At 39.2% G+C, this 14,905-nt stretch overlaps 1 protein-coding gene across 1 annotated transcript in view; it reads right to left on the bottom strand.

The window, feature by feature from the left end:
* Nucleotides 1-14,905, bottom strand: part of LOC107100967 (mitogen-activated protein kinase kinase kinase 3-like) — a 50,937-nt gene that overhangs the window by 18,151 nt on the left and 17,881 nt on the right. Inside the window, exons 4-9 of the mRNA XM_015399680.1 lie at nucleotides 8,342-8,439; nucleotides 6,618-6,655; nucleotides 3,760-3,859; nucleotides 2,329-2,445; nucleotides 2,067-2,181; nucleotides 248-381 (exon numbers count right to left, since the gene is read on the bottom strand). Coding sequence (XP_015255166.1) covers nucleotides 248-381; nucleotides 2,067-2,181; nucleotides 2,329-2,445; nucleotides 3,760-3,859; nucleotides 6,618-6,655; nucleotides 8,342-8,439 — 602 coding nt within the window. The remainder of the gene's footprint in view (nucleotides 1-247; nucleotides 382-2,066; nucleotides 2,182-2,328; nucleotides 2,446-3,759; nucleotides 3,860-6,617; nucleotides 6,656-8,341; nucleotides 8,440-14,905) is intronic.

Here is a 14,905-nt window from a genome sequence, read left to right on the forward strand (position 1 = left end):
GATAGTGTGTGCGTGTGTGTTGATGTGTAATTTTCTTAATATCTCACTATAGCTGTATTATGCTCCATCAACACACTAATTTTGCTGTGATGGATTTGTATGTGTTATATTACATGATTTATAGATTTCATACTGAATATGCAATGTAATGTGCATATTTTTTACTTTAAGATGATTCCATTTTAGGACCAGGTTTATAGACAAAATCTGGCTAAATATCATTGATTTTGTGTAGAAGAGCTCTTACATGCTGTTCTGAGGTTTCTGGGATAAACTCCCCCTCACTGTGGATGCTGGTGTACGAGCCCTGACGAGCAATCTGCTGCTGCTCTTCAGGAACGCTGCCTGGAGGAGGAGATGTTCGACCAGTGTGGAGGGAACCTGGGGGGAGATAACGGTAAGAAGAGAGAAAAAGCAGGGGAAAGATGGTCGCAGCGACAGAAGGTGAAGAGATGAAGAGTGTGGAAAGATGAAAGAACAAGTAGAGACATATTCAATGTTATTCTTGGATTCAAGTTCAACAGAGTCAGAAATGATTTAGTAAACCTCCCTGCTGTCAACTCTAACCTCAATTACTATGACAAACAGTCCCCCTGTAAAGCTGCTGCACAAACTGAGAACCTGTCCTTGTAACAAGCTGAAATGATCTGACTGAGCTCAGAAAGATGTCAGGAAATAACAGGAAAAAAAGACCCTAAGGGAATATTCAAAACTGTTAAAACTGCTAAACAGCTCAGCTTTGTCATCCCTCTGTGCCTCACTGTCCCCCTCCTCTCTCCTGCTGCCATACGTCTTTAAGGTTCCCCAGCTCACATCACATTTTCCCTCAACCGTAGCCTGGGACCGCCTTCCTGCCAGCCCCTATCTGCCACCACTACTCCTGCTTCTTTCAGGTTTGTAGCAGGAGACCTGACATAACTAATGGGACTCAGGATAGAGACAGCATTCAAAAGGGGAAAGATTGGCTTAACCTACTGCTGGGAAATGCAAATGTTTAAGGTTTGGAGCGTGCAGCCCAAGCATTGACCTTTCTGAACAAAGGACAGAGAAAACACTGCTTCACGAAGCAGAATGAACCTGCATGCTGAGCTAACAGACAGCAGACCTGGGCTGCACTGCTTAAGCTCAGCACTGACACCCTGACATGACAGTGACACCAATTAATTAGGTAAAAAGAGACGCTGCTTACTGTGAGGAAAAATGCATCTTTGCTGCACTATTATGTTTCTCTTCCTTAATGTACAGTTTGCATCTTCTGCTCTGAGCTGCTTTAGTCTTTATTAAAAAAATAAAAAAAAATAAAGTGGCAGAAATTGAATAAAGAGAACTTCAGGATCTATTTTAGATTTAAAAAGAGAAGGCTTCACATTTTAGCCTTCCTTCAATGCGGGGTCAATACTCAATATTATTAGAGAAAACACATGTACCAGAAAGGGCAGTTGTTTGGCAGACTTTTAGCATCTTAGATGAGCAAACGTATGGTGAGCGTGGCTAGCAGTCTTCGGGAATATTTTTACTGTTAGGGTTTCCAAACAGCTGCTAGCATTTTCAAATCCAGCAGGTGTTGAGTTATTATATTTTTTTCTTTCTGAAATTCAAGCAAAAAAGCGATCTGAAAGGGGTAGATCATTTTGAAAGTAAAATATATATATTTGAGAAAAATATCAGAGTGATCTAAAAAAAAAAATGAATGTTATTTGAGACTGAGAAAAAACTTTTTGAGAGAAAATATTGTCATAGAATAAATAAAAGATAAATTGACAAATGGAAAATAATTTTTTTTGCTAACATTTTATATGTATTTTACTTTGTACTCCCCTTTCAGATCTTTTTTTCCCTTAAATTTAATAATAACACAATAATAACAGCAGACACGGGGATTGAAAGATAAAACGGATAACAGTTAAAGGGAAAAAAAACACCTTTCCTTTCAGCCTTCCTGTTATCCACTCTAAACTGTACTCTCTCCTACAGGCTAAACAACTAAAGACATAAATACACCTTTTTCCCCTTTTACTGAGACTTTATTGGTAGGTTGTGATTATCGGAGGCTGGTGGTAACTCACCTGTTGAGTGTTTGCGCACTCTCTCTGAGCCTTTAAGCAGAGAGCCCTTCAGGTCCCCTAATGACCGTGACGACTTCATCTCGCTCTGTTTGTCCCGTGTGTTCACCTGTAGATACTGAATAGGAGGGAATAATTGCAAGCATTACAACGTCATCGTATCACAGGAGGAAGTTTGTTTCATCATTCATTTAGGAACCAACATGGTCTCATTCATATCTGACACTCATGACTGCACTAATAGTGAACATGGTGAGCAACATACATGGTTGTTTTTAGGGGTCTTCAGTAGTATCCTGAGCAGCCCGTTGGTTCCAGAAGTGCTGCTCAGAGACAACACCGCCTGATCCAGGTCTTCCTGGGTCTTCAGGGGCAGCAGCAGCTATAGAAACAGGTAAACATAAACCTGACATTTCATTCCTTGGTGTTGCATAAGGAGGCAACAGTGTCAGAAAGGTGTAGATGTGAAAAATAACCGTTTTACAGTAACGTTAACTTTCCTTAATCTGATTCTTTTTTTTCTTCTGTGCAATAAAGACGAAGCTACAAATGATAATGAATGCTTCTCCCTGGGCAGCATTTTAACTGCTGGTAAACACATTGTATCATCTACTAAAAAGCTTCCTTTTCAGGAGGAAAATACCATTGAAGTGGAGTGCATCGTTCATCGTTCATATTTAGCAGGTTTTCTTGCTTGGATGGAGCTCCAGACAGACCTCGTGTTACGGACAACTGTGTCTACTCTAATTATTTTCCAATAGACTTTCTAGAAACCTTATGCCTTTTGTGTTTTAGTGCTTCTCTTTTTATGCTGAGTAGGTGCCTGGTTTTTCCTTTTTTTTTTTTTTTTAACATGCAAGTGCTTGTATCTCAATGTCTGTGTTTTGCCTTGTCTTTCTTATGGAAAACACCAACTACAGAACTGCTCCAGCATTTAGATATGCCTACTTCTTCACCGTCTTATTAAACGGCATATTTTAACTACATTTAACACCTAAACAGGGCTGCTGCCAAATGTTTCACTGTATCCTTAAAGTTAAAATGAAGCTTCAGTAATAAAAAAACAAAACAAAAAAAAAAACCCACTGGACTTTGGTTTCCAAGTTTGAAGACGTTTCGCTTCCCATCCAGGATGCTTTTTTAATTCAAAATGTCATAGTAGCATTCAGTTCCAGGCTTTATAGAGTAGCCCAAAAAAAAAAGCCTTGTTATAGCTTAGAAAACATGCAAATTGAACTGAAAACAGGTTCACCCCTTAGTAATGGGAAGTAGTTAAGGTCATTGTTGCCCTGCAAATTAACCTGAAACTGGTCCATGCCTCTGTAATGTGGAGTCTTTAAGGTCATTATTGACCTGGCTTAATAGGCGTGATGTTTTGACCACCTGCGTGGCGATGACGATTGAGATGATAGCGAGTAGGAATCAACTCTACAAGGCATTATAGGTTTTCGACAGCTGAAACCTGAGTCCACCCCCTCTGTTTAAGGTGTGCCAGACTCTTCAGTAATTTTTTTACTAAATACTACTTTCTCTGAGGATTATTTTCTCTCTTGTTTCAAATATATATATTCAAGTTTTGTGAGTACTTAGGATGATAACATTGCATTAAAGAAAATAAACAAATCTTTGGTATTTGCTCTTCCACGCTTCATCATTATAAATATTTTCAGGATTTATAAAACTTCTCCTCTCTTACCTCATTCTCTGTAAAGAAAAGTTCCATCTGCTGACCAAAGGCCTCTGTGACTTTCTGCAGAAGCTCCTTGATCTTCAGCGGCCTCTGAAACGGTATGATCCTAAACCGGGAGAAACAAAATAAAACACCAGCTGCATTAGAAATCACAGGGAAGATATCTGTGTCGCATATGTTTGCAGAAACTCTAAAGAATTTCCCTGCTAAACAGCAATGCTCTTTTCTGCTGCTTTTAGGGAGAGGGATTGCAAAACAAACAAACAAAAAATTATTCATTAAGAATTTGAACAGTGTTTCTGTGGCAAAGAGAGCTGAGATACTGAGAAAAGATTAATCAATGAAACAGAAAGAGAAGGAATAAACTCTCTGAGATATCTACAGTATATCTGTGCTCATCTACTTAAAGGGGTTCAATTTGTTGGTGATTTTAAGAGATTATATAAATATATACACACACACACTATATATTTAGAACTTTGTGTTTGTAAGACCTTTCATGCATCAGCGTACTTCCCAATCAGTGTATGCATCGGTTGCTGTTTCAACAACCGCCATGGTCTCTCCGCTAAGCCAGCACAAAGGCAGATGGGAAACTTCCTGAGAGGAAAGAAAGGGGGGGTATCTGAAGCGGCAGCTAAAGTAGCAGGATGTGTGCCTTTCCCTCTTTTAGAGAGTGACAGAGCAAAAGATACAGAGATGTGGGGATATTTACAGACTCTGAGAGGAAAAATAGAGGCGACCGATTGCATATAAGAGACTCTCTGCTGCATGTCTCCTTTTTCCCTTCCATCGTTCTTCTTTTGCTTTTAAAGAATCTGCACCCACCCCCCAAAGTCTTTATAGTATCCTGATAAAAGATGTTGTTTTTATCCCATCGTTTCCTCATCAGAGGCCACAGCTTAGCCTATCTTAATGACTTCTCATTGGTCCCCTCATTTAAAAAAGGAGAGGATTCTGGGAATTGGGAGGCCTATAGATCAGAGGCGAGCAGCAGCATAGCTAAATGCTCCCCGACTGTTTAGATTCAGCAATGATGTGTGTGATAAAGAGCTGGAGGGATGTGGTGGAGGGGGGGATGCTGCACTAAAAGATATGGCTTTCCTTCCTCTGCAAGCGAGCATGTTGAAACACAGTTTCAGAGGAGGGGACAAAAATAAGAGAACAGATTTGCAGATGAAAGATTGCCTTCATAGCGCCCAGGCTTTTTTTCCCCCCTTTCCTTCAAACTCACCATCATACACACAAAAAAAAGAAGAAAAAAAGAAAAGGTTTGGCTGTGCTCCTTTACTCTCTGGCCAAAGGAAGAGAGACACTCTGCAGCGCTTATTTCCTGCCTAAAGCCTTCACCGCCTGCCAATGAAAAGAGAAACCTTCCAGTCTGATTCCTTTGTGGACAGAAAATATGATTATCCTGACTCATGGATTCCTAATACCTCAAGCGCTGCAGATGCCTCCGGTATATAGCATTTTATTTGCACACTTACTGCACAATTAAGTTGGCTTCACAATGTGCAAGTCAGATCACACTATTGATAGCCTTTCAAAATAAAACTAAAAATAAGTTTTGCTTTTTCTCTTTAATTAAGTCTGTCTCCTGCAGGTGTAAATCTGCTTTGGGTTTATTGCAAACAAACACCCCAGATAACCCCGGCAGAAATAATTAAATACTTACTTCCATTCTAACACCTGCTAACATGATTTTATAGATACATATGCATCTAATTAGGCTAACTAATCTAACTGCGATGCTGCTTTTTAATTAGTTTACCAGAATATCTTAATATCCACTGAAAACATTCTATGATGCTTTGGTCGACAAACGACACTACTATTATTACTGGTATAACGAGTATAGCTGCAACTAAAAATTGTTCAAAAAAGGTGAAACTAAAACTTTTCCACTTGATGACTTCTGCATAGAGCACATTGACAGATGAATAATTTTTTTTAAATCTTAAATGCAAAATATTAGTTTTGGTTTAATTATTGCTCTAAATCATTTCCTCTTAAAGGTCAGATGCTCATAAAGATATCTCTATACTCTATTTAACGATGAATGATTACTAAATTAGACGATTTTTCAATAATTGATTAATCCGAATAATTGTTTCAACCCTATATAGAGTATAGATGCATTGAGCAAACACAATAAGGTCATATTTATTATTCTTTTGCATTATTTCATCATCTTTTGGGAGATGTTTGTGGCTTCCTATTGAAAACAAGCTAGCTGGTTGAATGAGGATCATTTTAAACACGTCGTTTCCTGGTATACTAATAATTTAAGATATATTAAATGTGGCCTTCATCCTTCAGTATATATGTCTCAGAGCGTAAAGAGTGATTGCAGCACGTAAGGCAAAAGGCCGGAACTTTGTCTAGGAATATGGGGGGGGNACGTGTTGGGTATGCTCTATAAACAGAACATCTACCCTTACATACCGAACTACCAAAGTTCCCCAAAGGTTTAAACAGGTTTAAAGCCGGGAATGTGGGATAAAACATCCAGAACGATGCAGCATGCCATAAAATATTAGTTCAGGGTTGAAAAGAGGACAGTGAACTGGAACACTTGCCGCTCTCACATCCTTTTGTTGATCACTCCCCTCTCCTTCAGACCTCCCTGCATCTTTTCCACTCTTAAAAACACAATCTGGAACACAGAGCCTTGGCTAAATAATCCAAGCAGGAATTTTCCTTCCCTTTCTGTTACTCCGCCATGTAACCGCGATTTCCTCCCTTAGACACAAAATCCCCGGCATGGCAAAGCAAAACAAAATGATCCAAACTACAGAGTTTTGTGTTGGACAGTATGAAAAAAAAATGAGGAAAGAAAAACAATACGGAGGTTTCCAACATACCGTTTTTCTCTCTCATGCTCCAGCTTGACTCTTAAATCCTGTAAGGAGGAATAAAAACAAGAGAGAAAAGTTATAGAGGTGGAAAGTTAAAATGATTCATGACTGTATGAGGGGATTTGGCCGACAGAAGAAAACTGGGCAAAGAAATTAGGTGAAGTTTTATTAATGCCTGTTGTTTTTGTTCAGAAAAAAAAAAAGGAGGACATGACACAGTCTGTGTGTGTTCTAGTCAAAGTCACAACCAAAGGGAGCAGGAATCTGGAGGAGCCTGTAAGTCTGCATGAGGTCATTTTGATAAACTAACACTGTCATCATATCAGCGCGGGAGATTGGGTGAAAATTAGGGGGAAGGGGCGGGTGGGTTTTACCCCTTCTGGCAAAGGAAAGCTGCAGTCCGGGCGGAAACCCTCTCTGCTCCACACTGTTTGTTTATGCCTCATCATAAACACTTTGAGAGGATTTGCCAATTATCATTCCACCGACGGGTAACAAACGTGCAAAGGAGGTCAACTTCTGAGAGCGACTCAAGGTGACAGAAACACGCAGGTTTCTACAAGACGTAGGTATAAAAGCAGACCAGCTTCCTGCGCTGCCTTCATTAACACACAATAAGTTGATTTGTAGAAGGCCGCCCTCTAACTGCAGCGCAACCTTCACCTGCCTTTGGCAGCACGCGACGTCTGAGTCCGGCTAAATAAATCAAAATGACAGAGCGACTGAGGTACTGAGTGAACCTATTAAGACAGTGAAGGTTAAAGGAACAACTTAATAAAATGCTGTAGGAAACGGATCACCGTCAGATTTAATTTAAGGAGAGTTTTCAGTATTAAAGCCCTAACAGCTGGAAAAGCATCAAAGATAGATTTCTTCATTTTATCAAGATACATTGACAGCCAAAAAAACTGCTGGCTTAACTGTGTTTCTACATTTTTTTTGCCACATTTTGGACATTTTAAAGCAACACATTAACTTTGGTGACGTTTTGTTGTCTTAAGGTTCATCAAACCATGAAAAAGCACAATACTGGGATGGGCCTCTGATTCTGTCCTATATAAAGGGATATTTCACCAAAATTTCTGGCATATGGACCAACAATCAGCTTTGATTTCCTTTTTAATAAGTACAATCATAACTTTTCCCACTTTCCACACGTGGAATAATCCTAAACCCAAATAATGTATTTTTATTTCATTGGCGTGTTTGACATCTAAACGCGACCAAATTTAAAGGCAAAAAGTAAAAAAAAAAAAAAAATCTCAGAAGGTGGGAAATGGATTTTTCATATTTAAAAGTTTGTCATTATAACTCTATGACAAAACATAACACCTTTCACTTTCACAGTAATCCAGATCTTCAAAATGATAAAGCAAATTCCAGACTGTGTGAATAAAACAAGAACGGTGAGCTTTAGGGGCTTTAAGCCGCCTTTTCTAAAGCCGGGTGAGTTTGCAAACGTCATCAGTTATTAGTCATTAACCAACTAAACCTGTTTATGTTATTCTTGGCTGCTATTGAAGAAACTCATATTTAAAATAGTAATAAAAAAAAAAAAAGTCTCTGAATAGAAATTGCCATGTTCCACTAACTCCAGGTTACACAAGAGCCTGCATCATTTTCATTTATCATCATTTGATAATACCCATAAATTCATTATATATCTCTGTAGTCATCTGTTAGCTGCAGTAGCAGGGGAGGTATGGAAGGCATGTAGCTATGCTATATACCTGCTTGTAGAGTAAGGTTCTGTTCTTGTGCTTGTGGCTGGAGTAGCGGCCCAAAGCGGCCAGATCCTTCATGATGGAGTTGAGCGCCTCCTCGTCATCTGCAGCCAGAAGACACACAAAGTGAGGGGAGAAGCAAAAACAGCTTTGTTTATTTCATAATTAACTTAAAACATTAGCCACATAAAAGCCTTTTTTTTTTTTACATTTTGAGAGAAATGTTTAAGTTTATGTTTGATGATTTTCATTACATTTGTGCTGCAGCTTGTTTTGGCCTAATTGTGGCCATGAAGCAACACCTGGGCTGCTACTTCCTGTTCTTGCACCACCTGTCAAGTTTCCACAAGTGGGAAAATTCCAGTGGTTGTACACGTGTTTCATTTTTTTTTAAGTTAAGCATGCATCTGACACTATCACTCAAAGGGATCTTTATCACTGCAGGTTCAAAGAGGTTTAATGATGAAAAGAGTCTCTCAACTACATGAGGTCCAGTTGCACAAGTAAGTTCTGAGATTTTTCCCTTTTTGCATGACAGCAAAGTTCTGCAAGATATTTTAGATTATGGAAAATTAAGAGGGGCGGAAAGGATAACTCACATTTAATATTAAAGTAAATTGAGCCAAATTGCTATGTTTTAGCACATAAACACACATATGCTCCGCAGGAGGAAATCATACAGATGAGCATTAGAGGCATTACCATATCAAGAGATTATAATGGAGGCAATTATGAATGAGGGTCAGATGAGAACATCCATCCTACAAATATGCACAGAAACCAGGTCAGGTGTATGCAAGACAAACAGCACCTAAAGGAAAGGCTATATTCTTTCAGACAGAGTCATGCTCTCATTATCAGAAGGACCACTGGGGATGTGTGCAGGCAGCAGATGGGTGCTGAGGTGCAATATGATCCCAGGCTGTTCCCTGGCAGCAGCTCAGTCCAGTAGGGTCGCCCTGAGGTCATGGGACACCCTTTTAGCAGGATGACATAACAGATGCTTTAATGTGACCTTTATCTAACTTAGATGGACTTGTAGCAGCCAGCTTTGACTGAATGGAAGCGAACGCTTCAAATAAACTGAAACTTTGTGTGTATTCCACATAAAGAGAGGTCATTCTCAGTAAAGAAAACATAAAAAAAGGTTTATTTCTGGAACACTTCTTATGTTCACAGATAAAGTTTCCAAAAAAGTCTACAATTTCAATTCAACATGAAAAAAAAATCTAGCCTGCCTAATTTGGCACATCACTCTATATTAGAGACCCTGACATCGATTTGAAGCTTGGTGATGTTTACAGTAGAGCTGAAACAATTAATCGGATTAATTGATCTAGTAATCGATCAATCATTAACTGAGTATAGAGACTGTAAAATATGTCTTTAGCTGATAGAGCAGTAATTATATCGACATTTAAAAAAAACATTTTGCATTTAAGTTAAAAAATAGTTTATTTCTGTAAATATGCTCTATCCAGAACTACTTAAGTGGAAATGTTTTAGTTTCACCTGATTTAATTTCTTAAAAAATATATCTTTAAGGAATCTTTGGCTATCTGATTAATAATCTAAAAAATAATTATAAAGTATAAATCAGCCTTAAAGGCTGATACTCAGAAACCAGGTTGTCTGCGAGTGTCGCAGTGAATGCAAATGTGCCCCCGCCCCTGAATTATAGGTGACGGCAGACAGTGCCACAGACAGGAGGCATTTGATTGGTCAAATCTCTACATCCACTCTAAATGTGTATTTCCTGTTTGGTACCTTACCGGCTGGTTTTGTTTGTATGACGGCCATTGTGGAAAACGACTCGTGAAGTTGGACCATCTAGAAGAACAAGGTATGTGAGAACGCTGGGACCCTTTTTCCACCTGGATCCCGGCTCTTTTTGGCCCTCATGTCCCTCCGTTGTCGCACAAACTTGCCCTTACTTCCTTAACGAATCGGCCGTATCTAGACCTACAACTAGTTCGTGATTGTCCCTCTTTCTTTGTGGCGTGGAATAACATAGCACAGACCTCACTTCAATGTTGGGCATAAATCAAAAATATCTGCGACAAGCTCACTGCGACACACAGCTGCGGGGAATATACGGTAACCAGCTCTTAAAGCTGCTGCTGCTGCTCCACATCAGAGTGGGTTAATGTGGTTCATATGTCCCCTGTGGACAATGGGTAGATACGCTCTGGCCATGCAACACTCTCTAACCACAGTGAATGAGTAGTAAAGAGTGAGGCAGATGGATGCCCAACGTTCCCTTCTAGACTTTGGAATGCTTTGGAGTTAGGGGAGGTAGTTACTAATCCATAAAAAATACAACAGCCAATCAAAAACAGAAAAGAAAACAGTTCCAATCTGTGTTGTTGTCAAACAAATGGAAAAAAATACATTTGCCCATTGCTACAGAAGAAATATTTAAACAAAAAGTCTCCAACTACTGAAACTGTGGATGAGGAACCATCTTACATTGCTAACCTATAACTAACATTCTCCAAAGGTCACAGTCTAAACTGCAGCAATGAGTGGAACCTTAGAGGTCACCAAGTCTCCATTATAACATATGAGAAAATCTAGATTCCAACCTGTGTTTTTCAGGTGGCCAAGGGAAGGATTTCCTTTTGTTGAATGTCAACTACAAGTTCAAATGTAATTTTAACTGAAACACAAAGTGTGCTTCTGGGCAGCAAACAGCCCCAATGGTTCTAAACATGTTTAGCAAATGTAAGCATAATCGTTTCGGCTTGTTAGATCAAAAGTGACTGGTGCAGTGTGTTGATGTCCATACTTTACTGTTTTTTTAGTTTTTTAGTTTTTACAGTATTATTGGCTTGTTTTTCTGAGAGTAGGGTGACAGTAAAGGGGGTATGAGAGAGGAGGAGAGACATGCTGCAAAGGACCACAGGCCAGATTCGAACCCGAGTCGGCTGCATCTAGGACAAAGGCCTCCGTACATGGGTCGTGCGCACTAACCACTGCGACACCTGCACGCCCCGATGTCCATACTTAACGCTCAGTGGAATCACGTAAATTAGCAGGTCAACACGGCTCTGATGTTCTGACCGTATGCCGACACATTGCCGCTGTGATTTTAATGTGGGTCGCTTGCTGAGTTGTTTGAGCCGGGTCGACACAGGTCACTGTGTCTAAAAGCTAATGGTTTCCAGGTTTGAACGGGTTTTGTCAGCCAGTGGGAAAGGGGTACAGTTATTTTATCATTTTTATTTTCTTTAGTCAAACGTTGTTTCTGCATTTATTATTTTATTTTATTTTTTTCTTACCTACTTGCTTTGATTCTGTTTTATTTTCCTATATTTTAATCATGTAAAGCACTTTGCATTGTCTTTGTACTGAATCGTGCTATACAAATAAATTTACCTTGCCTTGCCTTGCCTTGCAACTCAGAGGTGGTATTTCATTACCTTTTTAATCCTAAAACCGTACAGGAGCTGGGGTGAGGTAAGGAATGACCCACAGCTCTCTGATTAACAGCACACTCCCTTCTCTTACAGACAAACAAAATAATGCAAAGACAAAGGAAATGTTACACCCACTGTATCTCAGCTCCAGTTTAAATAGTGGAAACAGTGCACGGGGTGGACTGGTATTTTTAGAACACATGGTGATAAATCTGGCAAAATGTTGATTAATTACCCAGGCATATAATTACCGCTTTATTAAATCAGGGCAATAAGAATAATATATCTTTCTTTTGTTTCTCAAAATTGACCCTATATTGCTTTTTTTTTTCTTACAGAAAAGAAAACTTTATAACTCAAGTGTTTATGCTTGTTAACACCTACAGCTGTTTAACAGAGGAGGCAGGAGAGACATGAAATTCCACCTCAAGATGTAAATAATCACAAATCTTCTAAAGGCAGAGCTCTTGAGCTTTACAGTGAAACCTCGATGCTGACGCAAACACAGGAGGCAGGTCTGGCTTTAATCCATGGTGGCAGCAAAGGTGGATGACTAACAGCTCAGCTCTGGTCAGCCTGTCCTCCCTGGCAGGAAGGAACTGAATCACTGTCTGTTCTGAACGCGAACGGGCAGCCCTGGTTTATTACTCCACAGCAGGAAACTCATGGATTTCTAATTGACTCAAGGAAAAACTTTTTTTTCTTCCATTGCCACTCTAATTGCACAATAATTATTTTGGATGCAATCTTTTTAAAGAATCAATGTCTTCTCTCCATAAATAAAAGCACAACAAAGTAATGAAGGACATGTTTTTAAACCTTAATCATTGCTTTAAACAGTGACTTGTTAAAGTCTTCATATCAAACCTGGGCTGGTTACCGGTTTATGGTATACCCCAAAATAAAAAAAAGTCACGTTTCAAAACCACTGAGGTTTTTGTTTGGCAAACCGCTCCAGCTGTATAAGTGTTACAAGTTTATCAGAGAAAAAGATCAGGTTTTGAGCAGCTGCAGCCTCATGAGCCCTCGTCCTCTCACACACCCCCATGTAGCTTCCTTGCTCTATAGGTTGAATGATGGAATAATTGGGAAGACCATCAGCAACAGTCTGGAAGTAGAAGGTTCTGTACATCGGTTCAGACGGTAGGTCTGTAGGGGAATTTTTTATAATCTATACCAAAAGAAGTTGGTCAATTCTGCAAGGTTATTTAAATATAGTTAAATTCTTTAATTTCAAAACTTAAAATAATCAATTTTAATTTATACTAAAATTCCAAGCTATATATATATATATATATATATATATATATATATATATATTTATTTATTTTTTTTCTTTTACACAAAAATGACTCCTGACTGCGGTTTGTAGAGATGTCTTGACAATGCTCTATGCTTGATTATCTATAGGTTCTGTCAAACACAGAAAACTTCACACCAGTATTTTTATGCCTAATACCTAAACCTAATTTAATGCTTCCTGTTTGTCCTTAGACAACTTTTTTATCCTGTCCCCTAAAGGCTCATTTTATCACCAACATTTTCAGAAAAGAAAAGGAGAGTGGATTCAATGTGAATTCCCACCAGTGCCTGTTAGAACTAATTTCAGTTCAATCCAACTTTTGGATACTTCTGATATTGACTATTATACTGCTGCTGTAGTACTATACTTGCCTTTAAATGTAGTAACAGGTAGTTCTAAGGACTAACTTATGGGGCAAATTATAAAAGTCGCATTCATTCACTACTTTGCGTTCTCACCAAACCTTTTTACAAAACATGTCCAAATGTGGCTGTATTGTGGTAGAATGTTTAGAAGTTGAAGTGTCATTAATACTTTCAGAAGGAAAGACCATTGTTTGTATATTTTATAACAAATCCGAATGCAAAAATGTGTCGATATTTTGTTAATTATGAAAATGCTCATTTTTTTACAATTGTGGTATTTCCATTAAATGGGAAATATAATAAAAAATGTAAGCAAATACTTTTTTTTTTGTCACGCAAAAACTGAAAACAACATCGCAGCAGCAGACGTAAACACATGAGATTTATCAATGTTTTAGCCACAGCTCTAGTGCTCATCGCTCTTATCGTGCTCATTGTAGTAATCTAAATAAAGAATACTCAGTCTCCTCGTGAATCAAACGTTCCACGCCATCATCCTCCAGCTACTTCCAGTCTTCTACTTCTTCATCATCTCTCTAGGGAGTAAGGTCTGTTTCTGAGATCACTTGACTGGCGAAATTTACATTGTTTCCATTTAGCAAATGTATTTTCGTAAATAGAATTTGCGCAATTCGGTGGTTAATGGAAACGCAGCACCTGCCACTCTGTAGTGATTTTTTTGGGTTTGCGCAGCCTCAGATCTGGACAATCCCATTCTTTTGCAGTCAAGGATACAAAACAAACACAGTCCTGCAATGTGCGTTTCTGTGGAAGAGGATTGGTTTGTTGCTTACAGATAATAGCAGAGTTGGGAGGAGAGAGCAGGAGCCTGTGTTTGGTGCAGGGGGGCAGTCTGTATGTGTGTGTGAAATGCGTGGTGGAGCACAGAACCGGTCCTATAAATGAAATTATTACCTCACTTGGGCCTGACTCACAGCAACTCGCCATGCAAAGGCCAGCCAAGGCTAAACGCCGGCCCAGTGGGAAGCCACAAACTCACACACATAGAGTGTGTTACTGACTAAGAAACTGGCTGTGGAAACGCCAAACAAACCACGTGAGCCTGCACAAGGATTTGGATCTGATTTGCTGGATGGTTCAGGTTACCTGCAGTTCGTTTCCTGAGCTCCTCCTGTTCTGACTTGGGTAAAATGTGACCCAAAAAACAACAGGGGGAATTCCAGGAAGCTGGGGAGAGCAAGCGACATTGCACAATGGAGACTGATTTCAGGACATTGCATCATCACTTTGTATCTTTTTTCTTCTTCTTTCTTTTCTCAGGGTTAAACTAGAAGCTGTCAAAGTAACAGGAACTGCTGTCCAAGACGGTTTTTTTTAAAGATATTTGCCTGCAACTGCTGCTCAAGCAAACAGAAAATGCAGGCGCAGATTTTTTTCCCTTAAGTCTAGTAGAATATCTCTCCTTGCAAGTCAGTGCAACATACAAACCAGCAAGGCAGAGAAGAGTGAGGCAAGCTGCCTG

The sequence above is a fragment of the Cyprinodon variegatus genome, unplaced genomic scaffold (assembly GCF_000732505.1).
Source record: "Cyprinodon variegatus isolate N-32 unplaced genomic scaffold, C_variegatus-1.0 Scaffold1037, whole genome shotgun sequence".
Lineage (NCBI taxonomy): Eukaryota > Metazoa > Chordata > Actinopteri > Cyprinodontiformes > Cyprinodontidae > Cyprinodon > Cyprinodon variegatus.